Source organism: Brienomyrus brachyistius, chromosome 2 (genome assembly GCF_023856365.1).
Source record: "Brienomyrus brachyistius isolate T26 chromosome 2, BBRACH_0.4, whole genome shotgun sequence".
Taxonomy (NCBI): Eukaryota; Metazoa; Chordata; class Actinopteri; order Osteoglossiformes; family Mormyridae; genus Brienomyrus; species Brienomyrus brachyistius.
In genome coordinates this window covers 13,139,310-13,160,543 of record NC_064534.1, presented here as the reverse complement: position 1 = coordinate 13,160,543, position 21,234 = coordinate 13,139,310, and the positions used below count along the sequence as shown (strand labels likewise).

At 47.0% G+C, this 21,234-nt stretch overlaps 2 protein-coding genes across 3 annotated transcripts in view; one reads left to right on the top strand and one right to left on the bottom strand.

Moving 5' to 3' along the window:
- Positions 1-2,454, top strand: part of LOC125712090 (uncharacterized) — a 37,413-nt gene extending 34,959 nt beyond the window's left edge. The window contains exons 1-2 of one of the 2 annotated variants that reach the window (XM_048981742.1): positions 775-941; positions 1,046-2,454. In XM_048981742.1, the coding sequence (XP_048837699.1) occupies positions 1,171-2,151 (981 nt within the window). In that variant the 5' untranslated portion in view covers positions 775-941; positions 1,046-1,170 and the 3' untranslated portion in view covers positions 2,152-2,454. Of the gene's footprint in view, positions 1-774 lie in introns of those variants that run through there. The other variant, XM_048981735.1, reaches the window with a different exon arrangement.
- Positions 2,455-3,156: 702 nt separating this feature from the next.
- On the bottom strand, positions 3,157-20,694 carry gfpt1 (glutamine--fructose-6-phosphate transaminase 1). Its single transcript, XM_048981682.1, has 19 exons — positions 20,466-20,694; positions 17,930-18,037; positions 17,277-17,384; positions 16,549-16,674; positions 16,223-16,281; positions 15,911-16,045; positions 15,763-15,824; positions 15,312-15,391; positions 15,062-15,170; positions 14,056-14,219; positions 11,486-11,581; positions 9,666-9,763; positions 9,327-9,447; positions 8,673-8,830; positions 6,955-7,069; positions 6,160-6,287; positions 5,483-5,650; positions 5,229-5,390; positions 3,157-5,088 (listed from the first exon to the last, which is right to left on the bottom strand). The coding sequence occupies exons 1-19, from the start codon at positions 20,470-20,472 to the stop codon at positions 5,044-5,046; spliced, it is 2,049 nt and encodes a 682-aa protein (XP_048837639.1). The 5' UTR covers positions 20,473-20,694; the 3' UTR covers positions 3,157-5,043.
- Between the last annotated feature and the right edge of the window lie 540 nt (positions 20,695-21,234).

The following is a 21,234-nucleotide window of genomic DNA, read 5'->3' as shown; positions in this document are numbered from 1 at the left end:
ATTAAGATGCACAATTAAATTCTATGCGTATTAAAGAGTGATTTCCTTTGCAATAACACTGGCAGCTTCCACTTTACACAGAAGCAGATGGCCATTGACAAAGTAGCCTCCATGTAAATTCACCTATGTCAACTGAAAAAAAACCCCAGACATTTTTACCTGCTATGAAAGAAACATTACAGAGGGGGGAAATGTAGTCATGCCCCCCTCCCCAAAGAATTACAGATGGATTCTGTGAATAATTGTCCTCCAGGAGAACAGGATCAAAGAGAATGAGCATGTGGCTTATGCATCAGTCCACATTGTTGTATGCGTTACACAATCAGATTCAGTAAGCACATTCATATACTCTACGTATTTAACAGCAATTTTTGATTCCTCTCCGTTTTCACATAGATAATCCTCTGCTTCTATACATTTTCTCCATCAGATACTTCAGATGCATACACAGATGACTTAAACAGTACAGCAATGTTTTCCCCTGGCTAAAAGACTTTCTTCTCAACGAAATCCATAGACCTACAATGTCATGCTCAAAAAGCCATGCAAACTTGCTAAAGTGAAATAACACCTGAAACCAACAAGAAACACCACCATATTCCTACCAGAACTGGCTTTCACTTGATCTTTGAAACGTTTGGTGATTATAAAGTAAAACGCTCAAAGCCCTCAGCTGTGGCATGACCTCAATCTAACACCCCTGTTACACAATTATTATAATCAGCAGGTGGGTTTTCTTTGCATGTGTAGTATTGGTGAGAGATGCTTTCATTTAGTTTCAATTGTGAGCACACCTACGACCAAGCCAGCCTTGTGAGTGATTCTAATGTTATGCTGTAACATAATTCCCAGGTACCTTCAGGACAATATCTAAAATAGCTCAGAAGAACAAATTTCACTGTCTCTGTTTGCTCTGGCCAGAAGAGCGAAGCCTCCTTCTGGTGGACAAAAATTGCTAGAAGCTTGAGATGTGGCCTTTTCCCTTGTTTCTGCTCACATACAGAGATGCTGCTCTTACCACAATCTAGTTCCTTCTTTCTTGCAGTACGGACTGTTAGCAGGAGTCTAATTGCTCTAAGCAGAAGATCAAGACCCATCTTTTCTGCCCTGGTTGGTCTCAGCAGGAAGACATATGCTTTTGGTAGACGATCGAGACCTTTTCTCAGAGCAATGTTTGGTCTCAGCAAAAAGACATATTCTTTTGGTAGAAGATCAAGATTTATTTTCAGGACAATGTTTGGTCTCAGCAGAAGGGCATATGCTCTAGGCAGAAGATCAAGACCCATTCTTTCTACAGTGTTTGGTCTAAGTAAAAGGACATATGCTCTGGGTAGAAGATCAAGACCCATTCTTTCTACAGTGTTTGGTCTAAGTAAAAGGACATATGCTCTGGGTAGAAGATCAAGACACATTCTTTCTAGAGTGTTTGGTCTAAGTAAAAGGACATATGCTCTGGGTAGAAGATCAAGACCCATTCTTTCAACAATGTTTGGTCTCAGTAAGATGACAGTTTGGGCAGCCAGGAGATCAAAACCCACAGATATCACAATGCTGACTGTCAGAAGAAAAACATACAAAACAAAGTCATTGATTTCAAGTAAACACCTCTCAGAGACTGAGAACATGCCACTGTTTTTCAGTTCCGCTCTCATAACATCACAGAAATGTTTAGTGCCATCGCTGGAGGCTGTAATAGCTTTTAAAAAATGCTTGGAATTGATCTTGGAAGCCATCTTGGCTCTTAGTAAATGTTCCGGACCAATTCTGGAAGGCCTCTTTGCCGTTAGCAGATGCTCCCGACCCACTGCGGAAGCCATCTTTGCCCTTAGCGAATGCTCGAGACCTGTGCTGGAGGCTGCTGCTGCTTTAGGAAAAAGCTCTGGGACTGGGATTCAAGCCTTTATTGCCATTCGAAAATGTAGCGGACACATGCTTGATGCCGCCATTCATCTGGGCGGGTGCTCCGGGCCCCTGCTCGAGGCTGTCATCGCTCTTGGTAAATGCAGCGGCCCCACGGTGAAGGCCATTGCTGCCCTTGCCAGGTGCTCGGGTCCCATGCTGAAAGCTACCGTTGGCATCAGCAAATGCTGGTGCTTGCTAATTTCAGCTGCCATGCTACCTTTTGATGGCGACGCCAATACTTTACCATGAGGACAAACAAGGGCATAACAGGGAATTTTATCAAGTTACATTTCTTTTAAGTATTGTTTTTAAAGAGTTTTTTAATAGTATGCATACTAACCTTCGGATGAAATGCTTATGTGACGTGACAAATCTGTGTGAGGATATGCCGTTGATGTATTATGCGGAACTATTTCATAATAAAAACATTTTTAGTTAAGCTATATGTTTTTTTCCCTACACTACAGATCAAGTAGCCATATAAAATGCACCACAAGTGTAGAGTGGATTAAAACGTTTAGTCTACAATCTTACACGACAATGTTTCTTTCGTTGGAGTAATGAGTGAAGTCACCATGAAGAGCTGCAGCTATATCTGAAGCAGTGCATCCTTGTTCACTCCTTAGCAAACGACACAGGCCTAAAGCCCATGAACTTACTTCTGCTTTGGATAGGACATACGCACCAAGTCACCCTCTCACCTTCTTTAGTGAAACATGGCACAAAAACAAAGCAAAATGTTAATTTTATTGCATCACTTCCAAACACTGAAACCCTGCCCTTGATTTCCCAAACTGCTCATTTTGTCACATCGAGATGCTGCTGTAGGGTTTATGGACCGGTGGTGCCCCTTTGCCCAGTGACAGGGGCAAAACGAGGATGCATGAGCTGGAAGAGACAAGGTCAGCATCGATCTCTCTCACGCACACATACGTTCCATCTGGTCCTGTTCCTCACATTCAACAAAGTGTTAGTGCTTCAACACTTTGGTTACTCGACTTCAAGAGGAAGAAAACAGGATCTAGTGTAAAACACATGCCTGCCACCTTCATTTCATCACAGCATTTGGCTCGGATCCCCATGAGGACTCAGTTGCCTGGACACCCACGCTCAGGCCCAGTGTGCACCATGACATCGAGAACAAAACATCATTCGTGCTGAACGGTAGCAGTTGCCCACCAAACTGTTCACCATCCTTCTAAAAGGTCTTGCAACGCACGTTGCAGATTTGTGCAAAATAAAACATCCACCAGGTCAAGATGATATATTTTTAATGTCTCATTTTTCCTCATATATGAAGTAAGCTGGTCAATTTCCCCCAGAGAAGCCAGTCTCAGGTTGAGATGCAGTCATGAGTCAATGCATCATTTCACAGAGGGCTTTTCTTTGTACTCCTTTGGCCACAATGCTTTTAAATCGCCCACCAGAGAAGTGTATGGGATACACATACATGTTCTCCCATTTTTGGTTTTTGCAACCACCTTTCTCACACAAAGCAACTGAGCCTGGGGGCAAATTCAATGATCTTGCGAACAGATTAGAGAGGGGGAGGAGTACTGTCACTACGACACCCACTTCCCAGCAAACCTATCCTACACACAAAACAAAAACAAAAACAAAACAGAAGGCATGAAAAGTAGAGAGAAACATGATGGTCCCACGATTACAACCAAAGATGGCAAGGTGACGGTGTTTGGCCTGGCTACCTGCTGTGGGCTTCTTAGTAACAGATACTTCATTTCCACTTGGGTTTGCCTGCCTTTACTTCCAGTTCTCCTGTAAACCCCCGGTCCTCACAAGCGGACCTCCTCAACAAAACGACAAAATTAAGGATCATTACGGCAAGTAACATTCAACCAAAAATTTCAAAGGATCACAGAGTCTATGCGAACAGGCCCCAGCCAGTTCACGCCAAGCTGTCTCAGATGAGCTTACTTTCCTTCTAAATGGAACTACACTCTTTTGAACACACGAGAAAAGCATCACAGATCGATGCTGGTCAAACTACCAGCTGTGCAAACTACACCTCGTGTCAAGAAACTGGCGGGTCAGACTCTTCTAGCAATAGGACTTAAAAGGCCCGTAATTCAGATAAGCTCACAAAAGCAGAGATATCTACTTAAAAGCACACAAACAAACACTTCTCTGTGTCAGTTCTTCCCTGTGTAACTTTTCATGGGAGCTTTAAGCCTTAGAAATCGAGAGCACCGTCTCACAACAGCGCAGCTTTTATATTGCGATGTGGCTCCAATAAACGGACGTGCGTAGCGAAAACTTGACCATTATTTTGCAGGCTCATATCTGTAAACAGCCACTTAAGGAGCAGTGAGATATCAGAGTCTAGCAAATAAAACAAAGTAACCAGGAAGGTCTCCATTCAGCAGTGCTGACATTATATTCACCTTCACTCATCCTTAACAGTGCAATTCTGATAGCAGTGTACAGTATATGCTTGGGGTGGGTAGCTGTAGCCACAGGAAAGACACAAACACCTATTTCAAGGCAACACACAAAAACCAGATAACAGCACTTCGGAATGCGCTCGAACCTGAGAGGATGCAGCACAGAAAGCACGACAACGGGAAATTTCATTTCCGAAGCTGGTCAGATCAACCCCGCAATTTCCCAACAGCATCTCAGGCTGGATGGTTACCCTAAAGAGGCGCCAATCGTCACCTGCGAAGATAACTGCTCAGCACGTTGCGGTTCGGACTCTTCAAACAACAAAAAGCTTTGGCAAAAAGCAGGACCCACCTATTCACCACCGGCTCAAGATTCACTAACGTGAGACATGCACACACACTATTAGCAGCTCGTAGCTCATGTAGCCCACAGCAGGAAGCTTAGTGTGCCTTCGAAAAGGCCTGCCATATCACCAGGTCACACCCTGCCACCCGTCACCATGGCCATAAGAAGCAGCCACGTACATGATTTGGAAGGAAAGGAAGTTCATGAAGTACATTTCATTAAAAGTGGCCATGATACACAATGTGTATAAAAGAAGGAAAGGGTCTTAAACTGTTGTTGCTGTTGATTTCTTCTGCTCTGCGTGACCGGCTTGTGCGGCCGGCTCAAACAGAGTCGTGAAAAAGTCAGCGGGGGGGGGGGGGGGGGGGGGCAGCACGGGGCCGAGACGCCATCTTACTCCACCGTCACGGACTTGGCCAGGTTCCGGGGACAGTCCACCTGCGGGAGCGGCGAGAGAGAGGAGAGGTTCCTTTACGCCACAGCGTTCCGAGGCGGCTGTGCGGCCACCTCCTCACCCCAAAAACACGGACACATCTACAGAACCCACAGAGCAGGAGGAGCAAGAGGAGCAGACTCACGTCGTAGCCCCTGAGCACAGCGAGGTGGAAGGAGAGCAGCTGCAGCGGAATGACGCTGAGGATGCCCTGCAGGCAGTCCACGCAGTGAGGCACCTTGATGGTGCGGCTCGAGTTGTTGATGGTCTCGTAGTCGTCCTTGTCACAGATGACGATGGGCCGCCCCTGCAGGCGCGCAGACACACGCCACGCTTAAGAGAGAGCCCCCGTCTTTATTTGCGGGGGTGTGGGAGGGCGGGCCGGGCTGGCACACTCACCTGGCGGGCCACCACCTGCTGGAAGGCGTTCTGGCACTTGGAGTAGGTGTGGTCTCGCATAATGATCATGATGACCGGCATCAGTTTGTCCACAAGCGCCAGCGGACCGTGCTTCAGTTCCCCGGCCAGGATGCCCTCCGAGTGCATGTACGTGATCTCCTTGATTTTCTGCGCAGGAACATGGAGCGGGAGGATGAGGAGCGATACATTAATGTTACGTGCGAGAAGCGGCCAACATGGAAGCAGGTCCTTGGGCTCCTGCACAAAACTAGCTGCTATGCAATCAATTAACACCTGCCTACAAGACATTAACAGACACACAGTGCGTGCAGCCCTTTCTAAAGCTATATATTTGTATCTTATTTGAATGCTCAGCAGCACCCCCTGCTGGCACCGACGTACTAATTTGGTACATAAACGTCACTTTTGACAATTTTTTTTGGGGGTGGGGGGGTGTAAAGTCACACAGTGATTTGTTATCAAAGGGACAAGTGGATATAGATGCATGACTCTATCCGTGGCACGGAGCTCAGAAACGTGTTTTGGCCCAAAACGTTCTTTCATTTTTAATTGATATTTGTACAGATCAAAACATCTTCTGATCTCATTCTGCTCTTAAATCACAAAGACATGGTAGAAGCATTGCGAAAATGTAACCGAGTGACCCTCTGACTGACCAGCGCCCCCTCCAGGCAGGTGGCATAGTGGTAGCCGCGGCCCATGATCAGCACGCTCTTCTGCTGATAGAGCTCCGTGGCCAACCGTTGGATCTCGTCATCCAGGCTCAGCACCTCCTTGATCAGTTCTGGATGGACACACAGGCGCAGGATGAACACACACAAACACACACTATGTGTCAAGAGATATGGATGCCAGAGGATTAGTCTGCTATTCAAAACGAAAGCACTGGAATCAGCGGTTTTAGAAGAAGGATATCACTATATGAAGCGTCGAGCAAATTTCACTGCATTCTCGGTACATCTAGAACTGTATTCTGCTTGGCCTACAGACAGTCTGCTCTACAGATGTGCACACGTCGCCAGGTCAGGTTTGCATGCTGTCTGTCTGCTTCACCCAGAGCCAGGCAGGCTGCGTGGGACTGATCCAAAGATCACCATTTCAACACACTTCGGCTGAGACGCCTTGCCAATCTCTCCGGGGCTTTCAAATGCAGTCTGCACATATACAGCTGCAGCTGGTGGCCCAAAACACCCCCACTCCACCCAGGGTAGACAAGGGGAGTCCTTAAATAACCCCACTGCATAAAACAAGAGCAAAACTCCCCCAGTCATCACATAAACGTCGAGTGAGAAATCGATGATGCTCGCCAGGCTCCTTCACACGGGACCGCGGAGGCAGTACTGCAGGAGTCTGTGTCTCTGGCTGTGTACAAAGCTTTAAGCACATGTACGAGTGCCTGTGGGCACACGCCTTGAAGCACTGTATGCCTATGCGAGCAGGTGCGCAGGTACCGGGCAGCATGCGCAGGCCCTGGATGATCTCACGGCGCCGTGGCTGCATGGAGATCCGGTCAGCACACATCAGCAGAGCGAACATGATCAGGGCCACAAACTGGCTGCTGTATGCCTGGAAGACAGGGGGCGAGAATCAGGAGGGGGGTTCAGGGGGGACGTGCAGGCATGCGCAGAACCAATCCCCCCCACTTAACCTCAGACTACAAAACAAACAGTTAAACAGGATGATATTTAAAGTTCACTTGCTTGACACTCATTGAGAGCCCATTATTATATAATCCTTCTATTCTTCTTCGTCATGCGATTAACCAGGCTGGCGATCTAATGCTGCTTGGGTGTGTTAGCATGAACAGGCGCCGTTAAGGTGGGGATCCCCAGTGACACGCGGGTCCTGCCTTTTCCACTTCCACATCTCCACTCTATCAGTTCTGTGGGCTGCAGGCCTGTCCTCCTCACCTTCATCTGGAGACAAACTATCCTAAGCATTTCATAGCAAAGAATCTTTCTGTCTATATCCTCAAGATCTTCTGTCGAGTCACACAGAGTGTCTTGCATGCTCAGTTCACCCTCCAGTGCTGTATGCCCCCCCCCTGCTCCTCCCTCACAAAGATCCTGAAACATGAGCAGCAGAGCAGGTCCTGACAGGTTACCAGCCAAAGCCGTGACCTCGAGGTCCTGCCATCTGGCCTAAGGCGGACGAGAGTGAATGGCCCGTTAGCCCGTCACTAGATCGCAGAAACCCCCACAGGATGCTGGCCGGAGGGTCCGTGACACCCACCTCTCGGTTCCGAAGGAGACGGAAGAGGGATGAAGTGGAGAGACAAAACCAACAAGCTGAGTGCTGCTGTCTCGCAGCTCCCCAGACAGACCGTACGAGCCCGAAAGTCCGTCTGCCTGCATCGAGCAGCTTAATAAACCTCCACTGCTGGCCTGTTCATCCATTTCAACCAGCTCAATTTCAGCTATTAGCATTCATATAGTCACGCACCACAGTGTTTAAGATGTAAGAAAATGGGATCTGAATGAAGAAGCAGTGAGTGTATGAAAGCACATTCTCTCCTAAGAAGTGGATACACAGGATGGGATGGCTTCCAGATGTGGAGGGAAGGCTGCAGCACCTTTGGGACTGAGAAAGGCCCGGAATGAAGGTTTCGATTCCGCTTACGCCAAGCCAAGCCTTGGCCCAGTTCTGCAGTTCCGTAATCAGAGATGGGCCCACGCTCACTGCAGCTGGTGCCTGTCGGCTAGCAGAAGTTAGCTCACCTGGCATGAGCTCGGCCCCATTAACTGACTGGCACCTGGGTTCCAAAGAATGGGGCCCATAATAACGTGCGTTTCCCACAGGAGACACCGATCGAGGGCGCATGTGAGGAGGTGCTTGTCAAGTTTCTGCGGGGGCCGTCGCTGCCAGCCAGCCCAGCAGAACAGCAGGCTGGCATAGAGCCCTAATCTGGATGCTGATCACTACCCTGAGCGACGCAGGCCGGTGATTATACAGACAGGCGCTTGGTGACGGGCCTCCCCAGAGCAAAGCAGAGGGACCCCGACTGTCAGAAGCCACAGATCCTGCTGACAGCGACCAACTCAGGATGCCGTAGAGCGGCAGTCATTCTCTGGCCCCTCACTGTCACTCAGAGGCCTACTAAGCAGGGAAACAAATTCCCCCCAAATTCGACATCAATCAATCAAATTCGTGATCAAGCCTGGTGCCTCACCTTGGTGCTGGCCACGCCGATCTCAGGCCCGGCGTTGATGTGCACCCCGCAGTCAGTCTCCCGGGAGATGGAGCTGCCCACAGTGTTGGTGATGCCCACGGTGAGCGCCCCCCTCTCTTTGCAATAGTGCAGAGCCAGGAGACTGTCCGCAGTCTCGCCTGCAAGGTGCGAGTGTGGGGTCAGCGGGATTTGGGGGGGGGGGGGCAGGCATGTGGAAAAATGGTGCCCTAAGGATCCACATGCTTCATGTGGCACCGGCCTCCCAGCGGGGGAGGGGGAGAGGGGACAGAGGAAAAGACGACGCTCCATCTGAAACCCCAACAGTGACACAAGACTCACGGAAGAAGACATGGAAGCCAGATGGCAGCAGCTTAATAAAAGGCAGGGAGGTAGCAGAAATATCACAAAAGGCGAAAGAGCCTCCATCTTTAATCCTTATGTTGGCTTATCTGCAGAGTAAAATCAGCGGAAAAGCACCTGACAGTCACTGTCAGCGAATGAGAGACGGGGGAGTCTATGCACTCTATGCGTGCGCTATGGTTACAGGAGTAAATCTGACTGGTCGATAGCCATCCAAAACTGCATGTGAAGGGGTATCTGCCCAGCCAATGACAACGCCAAGCAGCTCGGGGAAAAATAAACCGCATCTCTCACCCGACTGGCTGATGAAAAAGCACACATCATCGCGGAAGACGGGCGTGTTCCTATCCAGGAAGTCGCTGGCCAGCTCCACCATGACGGGCAGCTCCGTCAGCTCCTCCAGCACCTGTCGGGTCTAATGGGAAGATGATGCGCAGGTCAGCGTGACCACGGCTCCGCGCACACCGCGCGTCACACGGCTCCGCGCACACCGCGCGTCACACGGCTCCGCGCACACCGCGCGTCACACGGCTCCGCGCACACCGCGCGTCACACGGCTCCGCGCACACCGCGCGTCACACGGCTCCGCGCACACCGCGCGTCACACGGCGCACTGCTGCAGGGGCCACTCACCGCTACACCTGCATGGTAGCTCGTCCCGCAGGCGATGAGGATTAGCCGTCGGCATCGCTGGATCTCCTTGATGTGGTCCTTCAGGCCGCCCAGGGTCACTGTGAATGCAGTGGCAGGTCAGCCTGTGCCTAGGTGGCGCCCTTTCGACTGTGGCCACCTACAGCTGCTCGAAATCATTCAATTAACACAGAGGCAAGCAAAATTTAAAAAAAAAAAAAAAAAAAAAAAAAAAAAAAAAAAAACAAGTAGTGGAATTTGAGAGAGATGCTTTAAATTGGCCTGGCTGCATGTGCGCTCATTCACAAAGAAACTGTGCTTTTTTGGGAAATTGCATTAGCAAACACTGCAGCTTAATTTAATTCCTGCCTGTGACTATGCTTGACAGTTTAATCAAAAGGTTTATTTCATTGCATAATTTCAAATTTTACACATTTCAAATTCCATTCAAGCCACTGAGGTACTTTCAGCATATATTCGTTTTTTTTGTACAGTGAATATAAAGATACATTTTTAAAACAGTCCTGTCTGTTTTAATTTACAAGCTAAAAACTTTAGCCATGGTCGTATCCATGGCAACATCTCTCATTTTACATGGGGGGAAAAGCCTGAAAAAAATCTGTGAAAGACTGGGTCTCTGCAGACGCTAGTCTCCCTCACCAATCACATGCAGATGCTTTTTTTCCCAAGTTCCGAGAGCTTCAAACAGTTACACTGGGGGGCAGGAATTAAAATCTGAATCTACCATACGAGTTGATTATCTTCTACCATATGCACTTCAGATTTGCTTTATTTGCAGAGGGGGGGGGGGGTCATATCAGACATAGCAGGCAGCTTCTCCTCACAACAGAACACAAACACACCTAAACCATTTCAGCTGTTTGCACCAGATACAATCCTCGCCTCTTCCGAATGGACCGGCTGCACCGAGCAAGTGAGCCGCTATGACAAGTGAATTACGTCATGTTTCCACTGTCGCTCAGCAGTGGGTCCATCCCACAGGAAGCTGGCCCCCACATTGCCGGGGTATTATATTCCACCGGTGTCAGTCGCTGTATGAAAGGGTGGCACTTAGGGGCCGGATCACATGCAGAGTGAAGAGCGGCATGAACGCATGTGGTAAAAAAAATTAAATAAAAAAAGCCTTCGAATGGTTCCACAGTGATTTCAGAATTGCTGCACTAGAAGTCACCGGATAGCTGATGAAGAAAGAGCCTCTTGAATGTGCCAAATTAGCATTATACACATCCGAAAAATGTTAACGTGGGAATGCTTGCCAAGGCTGTAATCGATTCTACAATGACACCAAAAGCACAAGGGATTTTCATAAAAACAATAACGCTTAACTTTTGTTCTCCTCAGAAAGTTGCTATGGTGACTGGGACTAGATGCTGGCGTTTGGTTGCAGGATTTTCTTTCAAGCATGTATATACAATGCATCTAACTGACTATAGCACTGCAGCACCCCCTATAGGCCAAATGTGTCCCTTTATACTAAGGATAGTATTATTTGGGCACAACACAGAAAATAAGTGAGCTGTTGGCTACCAGGCTGTTCAGGATGCATTTAAAAAACAACTGGATGGCTGGAAAATCCAAGCACAAAATTTGCACCTAAAGTGGTTTATGTATGAGCCCGGAGTGCAGGTAGCAAAACTGCTGATGGCCCGTGACCTGGAAAGTTACCAGATTACATCTCAAAAGCCCATTGAAGCTGAAGCGCTTCTATGAATGTATTTAGCTTGAAAGCAGCGTAAAGGTTTAAGCTATTTCCAACCAGCCCAAACAAAGCTACAAATCCAACAGGTTCCAGCGTTTCTTACCGCTGTTGTCGTCGAAGTTGACCCTCCCCCTCATGGTGTTGACGACAGACTCTGGCTGTTCGAAGATCTCCTTCTGCATAAAGGAGCTGTAGTTTCCTGTAGGGAATCATAAGCCACGAAAAACGACAATACCATAAATTTACAATCGTATTTAATCGACTTCTTAATACCATTATATAACCATAATATTTTTTCCCGGTGGAGTCCAGTTTGCCATAACTAATTACAGTAATGTGTGGACACCAGCATTTCGAAAAGCCACAAAAATTAACGTGTTAGAATAGGGAATAAAACTCTTTCGAGTGTCATTCTGTACTAGTGCTTACAAACAACTGACTGAAAACATCACATGTGTTTTCAGTCTGCTGCTTATTCAGAGTAACAACCCTTCTAGGAAAAAAAAGCCATCTCTTTTTCCAAGAAGCACCATTTAACAGACAAGAGTAAACATTCTGCAGCCTGCCTCTTACTAATGTGGGTCATGTGAATTAGTTACTTCACCAGAAGCCTCAGGAACACAGCTAGAAAGGAAAAACTTTGAATGAGCAAACAGTGATGGAATTTTAACTAAATTCAGAGCCATGTCAGGTCACACAGAGCCATCTGGTGGTTATAAAAAGAATATAGACATTTCTGCTATAAAGTAAGGTGTGCATTCCTGTAAAACCATGCATAACGCAAAAGAACAGGGCTTATGGTGAAAGAGTGGGTTGGGCCAGATAATGGTTTGGTTAGATACTGAGTTAACTGCTACATGTACTACATTCAAACCACCTCCATTCATCCTTCTTCCACTCACTATTGGCGATGCAGCAGATCATGTGGAAATTAGTGTCAGGGGTATCTCCCCCCCCGGAAAAATTATACAGGTGCATCTAGATACATGGTCTAAGACGCAATGCAAAATAAGACATTTAAAATGGGTAACAGGACATTCTGATTCAGCAGCTGGATTTAAATGAGACACACTCAAGTCTGCCGAGTAGATGTATGGTTTAGATCAATTCCACAGTCCTGAAGTGTCTTACTAATGAAGTAACATACTCAAGAAGTTTCTTTCAATACAAGTCACTGTATTTATTTCGCACTTCAAAACACCAAGTTGATCTTAAAATGTTACAGAAACCGATTTGTCATCCCCTTACCCATAATGACCAATTTTCTTATTCCAAAACGTGAGCCAGATCTGGGGTTTTTAAAACGATGAGCACACAGGCTCTCAGGGACAATGTCAGAACACAGGTGGAACACAGAATTAGGTTCTACTACATGTACCAACTTTACAATAACTTGTTCTTCTTTCAGCAGTCTTCCAGAGACTCACCCGAGATTCCCGATTTAAACCTACCTTCGTCACGCCCCTAAAAACGAGCACTTCCCGTTTGCCGTGGGTTGCACTGCGACACGGTAATGCGTCTTCATTAATGCCCCGAAGCACCTACCAGCGCTGCCTGAATCAGCTGGCAGGTTAAGGTCGTGTTGTGACGCAAGCAGAGCTTGTGGCCTGACTAACCTGAGTGTCGGGTGCATTCACGTCAGCTCAGTCCGGGATGTTACTCCACAACACAACACAAACACGTCAGCGCTGACATTGCACACAAGCCAGCGTCTCTCCCCTGTTTACCAATCACATAACAACAGAATTGCTCGAGTGTTGTGCTCATTTTTACAGTCCCGAGGCTGCTGATCTGTACTAATGGAATGAACACATCTGTAGAGCAACAGCCTGAAGTAACTGAATAAAGGCACGTCCATTGAAAAACTACATTGTTAATAGATTTTAGGCTCTGTAGTGCAATCCTGCTCGTCTGAATCAAGTTCAATTCACCTAAACTTCCACAATAACAGTTAAATAAAGGCTCCTGGGAAGACTTTGGTTTTGTGCTTAACTCATTCCAAACATTTTTCAGTTCTTTCTGTATGACCAACTGCTAAGTGTTCTCATTTCCTCCCAAATCAAATGTAAAAAAAAAAGAAAAGAAAACAGGCTTCAGATATAGCCAGTTTTCTCCAGGGCTTCACAGCACTGGAATTGTTGGGGCACAGTAACTTTATTCATCAACGCTTACTGGCTCGATTCTGATTAAAATGCACTGAGCGGCTGTATATGGCAGGGCTGTACAGCCTGTTTGTTTTGGCGGGGACCCAAGACAATCCAGACAGAGATACCACAGTGCAGTGAAGAGCGCGAGCAGAAGGATGGAGCTCTGCACAAGCGATAGACACTGCTGCCTCCTCCCGCTGGGAGAACGACACCAAAAGCCGGAAGGAGACAGCAGGAAATGGCCACAACTGCAGTGACCTGGGACGTACAGCAGACAGTTTCTCCAGGCAAGTTCGGCGCTCTTGCTGAAACACCCCTTAAAAAATACAGGCTGTTTTTGAAATATATCTGGGAATCATTACACTTACATTTGTCTGTTGGTAATGCCTCTAATGCTGCTATGTCTACTGTAAGTGCTTTGGGAATTAGCATTTTCCCTGCCGGGAAGAGACTACACAGAAATAAAACTGAACTGCAAATCCCAGAAGGCCACACTCTGTGGTCAACACCCTGGGCACAGACATACCCTTCATGATCTGCTGCAGCTCCATCTGCAGGGTCTGGATGGCCCGCGCAGGGTGGTCCCCGGCCGTGCGCTTCATGCGGTGAATGGACAGGCGTCCATCCGACACCGCGGCCACGTCGTCGTCCTCCAGGAAGATGACGCGGTTGGTGTGCTCGATCACGGCACTGCCAGGAGACCGCCGGTGCCACGTGGGGGAGGGAAATGTTATTACACTATGCCATATTACCCTGAATATAGTCGCAGTGCCTTCCAAAACCCAATGGGGAAATTAAAGTTGAGCTGTTTCCTCAAAGGATGGAGTGAGGGCTTTATGGGTGACATTCCATTAACACATCAGGTAGAGTTTCCCCAGCCACATTACAGTCATGCATTGCTTAACAATGACAATACATTCTGAGAAACCCATTGTTAGATGATGTCATTGAGGGAATGTCACAGAGAGCGTTTACACACGTAACACAGCATATCGTTTTACAGTAAATGTTTTTTTTCTAAGTACAGTGATCCCCGCCTATCGTGGAAGTTACGCTCCAGACCCATCAGCGGTAGGTGAAAATCTGCAATATAGAAAGACCATAGAAATACTTTTTTTTTTTTTTTTTTTATAGTTTAAGCCTTAAATTGTGGGCCTTAAAACCAAATGTTCACAAAAAGTTTGCTCACAACAAATCGGACCACAAGCAAGGTACACGCAGATAACTGACGCGTAGGGGGAAAATCCGCGATATAGCAGGGGATCACTGCATGTACTAAAATAACACTTAAAAAGTACAGCACAGTAAATGCACAAAGCAGTTATATAGTTGTTTATCAGGAATAATGTACTGTACATAAATCTAGGTGGTTTTCTTTTATACGACTGGCAGTGCAGTAGATGTCTTTACACCAGCATCACCACAAACACGAGTAACGCGCTGCACTACAACATCACGACAGCTTTCAGTTCCATTGTAATCTTTAGGGAACCATCGTCCTTCATGTGAAGCCGCGGCAGGGAAAGGCAGACCTGGCGTCAGAAGCAAAGTAGTACTCAACAGCCTTCTCGTCAACGGGGAAGAGGCAGGTGTCCTGGTCCATTCTGGGCAAGGTGGAGCAGCTCTTCTTCTCCTTACCAGCTAGGGGACACACACACACACACACACACACACACACAAGCTTAGCACTGCAGCCTCCCCACAGAGCTGCACCACACAGATACCCGGGGGCTTAAGCACACAAGGTACTGGAAGATGTGACGAGATCTCACAGCAACTTACAGGAGCAGTAGAGGATGGGAATGTGGTCTGTGGACAGCTTGTGATCGCTACGCACGCCGATGAGCAAGGGACCCCCCCTCCTAGACAGACACACACAAACCCCACATTCAGGCAACTCTAATACATAAGGAACTTCCCAGGTGTCTGACAGCAGCCTTCCCATCACAGTCCTGCTAGTCTACAGTGTCCTGCTTTTTTGTTCAATGCATTTTGCTCAATGACTGGACTCGACTGTTGACTGAATGAATTAGCAGTAGATGTTTCACATTACCCCTAAAGGGACAGCATTTCCACTAAGCACAGACTCAGTTTAACTCGAATACAAAAATTAGAGCCTTATTGCCACCTGTGCCAATTCGGGTCATGTGACTGACAGGCCAGAGAAACAATGAGGATGTAGGGCAGCAAAGGAAAGGTAGCATGCTTACAGACTCAGCAGCAGATGGCTTACCTGGCCCCAACTGCCTCACCAGGGTAATGGATACTTTTGAACACCAGGGCAAAGGCTCCTTCCTGAATGAGGGGGAAACATTTTTGGTACTTTAGCTGGTCTTCCCATCCCACAAGCTAAGAGCTAAGGTGTCCGACTGAGACCCTACCAGTTGCTGGGTGACCCTCTCCACCAAGGTGGCAAAGCTGATGTCATCGCTCTCGCGGTTGTCGTACATGTACTTCACGAGCTTGGCAATGGTCTCCGTGTCGGTCTCCGACTCGAATTCATAGCCTTTGCTCTCCTGAAGATGAAGACAGGCAGCCACATTCAAGATCACACCTGAGACGTCTATGGTAAGTTGATACATCGTGACAAACCACGGGTGACACAGTACGGAAGTCGGGCATCTCGCCATGATGGCTACATTTACTACCGAGAGCCAGAGGTCTAAACAGACAAAACTCGACGTGTCGCTCACCAAGAACTTCCTCAGGTCTTTATAGTTGGTGATGATTCCATTGTGAATCACAATGAACTCTGTGAGGAGGGCAAAATGAAATTATGGACAGAGTGAGGCTGCAACTCAGAAGGTTCAACTCGTCCTACTGAGGCATTTGTCAACATACGTCATCTCTGAATGAGTAAATTCAGCTCCGACTACTCCTTAGAAGGGTTTACTTCAGCTCACTAGCCGTGCGAGAAACGCATCAGGCTGAGAAGAGAATCTTCATTTGGCTGAAGCTGTAAGTCGGGCGGCGGGGGTGAGGGTTGGAATATCATGCCACAAGCTTCAGAGAGACTGACCATTTCCCTTGTCGGATCTATGGGGATGGCTGTTAACGGGGCTGGGGACGCCATGGGTGGCCCAGCGGGTGTGGGCGATGCCCAGGTGGACGTCAAACTCCACGTCCAGGTCGAGGTCCTGCTGTTCTGCAAGGGGGGGGGGGTGGGGGGGGGGGGTTTGGGGGGGAGTGCCACAGAACAGGTGAACACACAGAGAGACACAGGACATCAGGAGATGTCTCTGTTACTGCGTCACCCCCATTCATTAATTACATGGAAAGGTCCATGTCACAGAAAACATATCTTCTGAACTGCATGCATTTAATTAGCTGTAAATGAGTAGGTGTTGACTGATGCAGCATAAACCAGAAAGAAGAAATTAGTAAGACACAAAGGGAAAAAATTATATGGTAGATAAACAGGCATTAAAAGCTATAGTGTAGGGCAAGGAGGATCCCTCCAGGAAATGACAATAGCAGCTTCAAAGGTGATATGAAACTGTTTCATCTGGATTTGCATTAAGGTTCAATTTTCATACGACTGCTGTGTGAAGGTGGTCCACTGTGGATCATTTCAGCACTGGCAGAGAACACTACGATCATTTATTACGGCGCCAAAACAACCATAGCGTTTGTTCAACACTGAAAACACAACGGATCACAATGGGAAAAAAAAAAAAAACTCAGGAAGAAGCTTAAGGGGTAAAGACGCGTGAGCGTGCATACACGGGCAAGGCAAGAGAGACTTACTGTGGATCTCCTCACCCAGGGCCTTCACTTTCCCACGCTGCTTAATCAGGTGGATAGCCTTGGAATTTGTCTCCCATTCTTTGCTGTTCCCCCCATCGATACCGACACCTAATGGCACATAAAGAAACATTAAACGGACGTTACATTTTTACAGACCTCAAGACAGAACCAACAGGGAACCACTTCAACCACCACCACTGTGTAGCAACCACCTGGCACTCATTACCACTCTGACCAGCAGAATCTTAGCAACCACCCATGAAGAGAACCAGAGTGAAACTTCACTCCACATAAATCAAGGTCTCGGCACCAAAAATGGTAAATGATAAATGGACTGCATTTATATAGCGCTTTTCTACTCCTACGAGTACTGAAAGCGCTTTACATTTCATGCCTCACATTCACCCATCCACACACTCATTCACACACCGGTGGCGGAGGCTGCCATGCAAGGTGCCAACCTGCTCACCGGGAGCAAATTGGGGTTCAGTGTCTTGCTCAAGGACACTTTGCTGGGGTCAGGAGGAACCAGGGCTCGAACCTGCAACCCTCCAGTTGCCGAACGAAAGCACTACCTCCTGTGCCACCATCTTCCCCAAAATGCCAGATAACACCCCCCCACCCCCCCCCCGTAAGGTGTCCGTCGCTCCCACCTGCAGAGTCATATCCTCGGTATTCCAGGCGCTGGAGGCCCTTGATGAGGATCTCCAGGATCTCGCGGCGCGTCCGCGGCACGTGGTAGTTCAGGTAAGCGAAGATTCCTGTGGCAAAAATAAGAGGAGGACATCATGGGTAGGTATCGCACAAGTATCCACAGAACGAAGGCAGAGAATGCCAAGAGCAGACGCCCTTTAACAGGGCTAGACTGCAATTCAACACTGACTCAGTGCCTTCAACAATCAAATTAGCCGACATGGAAATCAGGGCTGAGGAGCAACCTTCCCTGAGCGATCTCCACTGCTGACGTCATGCTGTTTCACACAAATGTTGTTGTCACAAACAATCATATCCAAGATTGATAAATACACTTTCCAGTTTCCAATCTTTCCAGTTAAGGGTCAGAAAAATAACACAGAAAGCCACCCTTCACATTTGTTATCTACCCACATTCTTTCCAAAAATACCTCATTCACAGCATTTGCATTAATATCAACGTTAGCGCAATATCAATGTAATGTTGACGCAGACACTTCATAACAAAAGAAAGAAATGTTCAAGAGTATTTTCAAAGTCTAGTCCTTTCAGTTCCTCGGAAACTGAAAAGGTCAGGGAATGTAGCTAGTAGACAGTGACTCACAACATATTGATGCATTACTGGAAAGGAAGGAAAAAAAAAAACTTAGAAAAGCATGAAGAAAGCAAACCTCTGCTGCACTCAAAATTAAAAATACTGGCTGAACGGGCTTTTAAGGCACTGAATCACAGGTGTCGCAACAGAGAATAAAAAAATAGCTTGACGGCCGATCTCCTCTTCTGCCCAGCCCCCTGCTGGTCAACAGTGATACACCTTAGGGGATGAACAGCAGACTACGTTTATGAACAGGGCCTTTATGAAATACTGCCTGCAAACAACACAAGGTTGAAAAAAAGCCAAGTCACAGGAGGACTAGGTACCTCTGCTCTCCAAGTCAGCTACACCACTGTCAGAATTAATTGGGAATACGGCAGAGACATCGGCAGCCATGCACCTGGTCTCCTTCCAGAGTGGCAGAACTGAGCCCCAACTGAGAGCAGGGAGGGAATGGTGGGCCAAACATGGTGGTGGCAAACAAAAGCCCTCTTTGAGTGGGAGGAGGGGAGGTTCCTAATGTGGTGAGAGGCACATACAGGAGGGCCAAGTTCCAAACACAGACCTCGCATCATCTCCTGAAGATGCCGTTTGTAAAACGGTAAGAACCCTCAAATGAATACAGATGAGCGATACAGTTTGTTTATTTTTGGGGACAGACAGTACAGCTCCTTCCATTTGATGCCAGACTCCCTGCAATCTTTATCTGAACCTGAATTTTATTAAGAGCTCATAAGCCTGCAAAATTAACAATGCCAATTTATCTCCTACACACACACACACACACACACACACACACACACACACACACCTTAGCCCCCTCCCAAGCAGCACTGTTTCAGCAAAGGAATGCACTAACGGAGAGTGAATCGATATATTTCTCTGTGTGAAGCTTGCTACACAAGTCTTTAGGCCTGGGTAAAACAGCGTAAAAATCTGTAACTGTCGTATGATAATAATCAACTTGAAAGACTACAAACAACTATAATTTCAGTTAAAGTACCTGTGCAATACAGAACATTATAAAAACCTAACTAACATCATATTGGATGACTATGGAAGAATGCATTTTCCTAATCTGCATTTTCTCCCCAATACATAAAAAAGCACATAATTATACTAATGACAGAAGGAAGAATTAATTAAGTTATTGATAAATGCAACTAAATAAGTCAGGAAACTGATGTTAACCTACCGGTGGGCGTTACAAAACCTTGCCCAGCTTCAGTTAAAAGACATTTATATACCTCCATACATAATATTCTAATAAATCCTACACCAATGTACAAGATAAATGAATGAACAAAAATGCATCACAGTATACGTAATTTATAACATACTGCTGTTTTCCCCATTCATTTTTTAATTAACGTAAAACGCCGTCTTGCCGCATTTGCCATCATTACATACATCCTCAGACAGACAGGCAGGGTACAGCGACTACAACGTTAACTGGGATCACAATAGAAAACAGTAGATACACATTATAAGACTGAAGGCAAAGCCGCTGTACGCCACCAACCTCGGGTCATACTCAATGCAAGCGGCATTAACATGGCTAACGAGAGCTAGCGAGAGTATCTCCTAGTTAAAAAGCCGGCGCGTATCGCAGGAGGAATGACAGATAAGCTAGCAGAGGCGTGGGAATATAGGATGACATGTCGTTTTTTCCTTCGCTTGCTTGTTGACGCTAATGGTAAAACGAGTCACGGTAAACACGTTAGCAGGCTGGCTAGCTAGCTAGCTACCCAAGAGAGACACTAAGGACCCATTCATAGCTAACCACGGCTAGGCTGTAACAACTGAATGACACTATGGTTTATTCAAAACATACATAAATGTCTGTAAACTAATAAACATATCGTTCTTATTTTTCTCTTTATCGGGACAACTTCACTTACCACACATGACTACGTCCCAGTCTCCAACTAAAAATCTAGTTCCTTTTCGGAATGACTATAGTATACTAGACCCGCCCTCTAAACTTCTATTGGACAGTAGCCAGGGCGCGCCTTAAACGAGGCCTTCCGATTGGCGCGGAGGTTGTCATTCTGGCCACTACCTGTCGACGACGGCAATTCAGACGTGGCAGCAGGATACACACATCCGTATTAGACGCCGGTGACCCGGCCGAGGAGACCCCCCCTCCCCGAAGTCTGGCGTCAGAAAAACAAGAGCTTGCTGCAACCGTGGCAGTCACGTGTTTTACAATAAGGAATCCAAGAAAGTCACTTGCCAGCACGTTAACATGTAATGAATGTCGCTTCACACCAGCATTAACATTGCCTAGTCAGTGCGATTCGATACCGTGATCCATAGATAAAAATCTGAACATGTCCAGCACAGTAACCAAACTCACAACCCGGAATACTGTATAATATCCCATTAAATGTTTAACACTACTAGCGCTTTATATGCCTCCATATGTAACTTTAAGTTATCATCTTATCTGCCAGTCTCTTGTGCTTCTGGAGATTGTCCATTCATAGAACATTTTTTTATACTCGCTTGTCCTATTCAGAGTCGCGGGGGACCGGAGCCTATCCCTACTGAAGATACTGGCTCCGGGCGGCGAGTAACCCATCGCAGTTCGGGATTATAACCATCGAACTCAATTAAATTGTAATGGAATTAAGAGCGGTTCCTAAAATTAACCAATTAGGTTTTGTT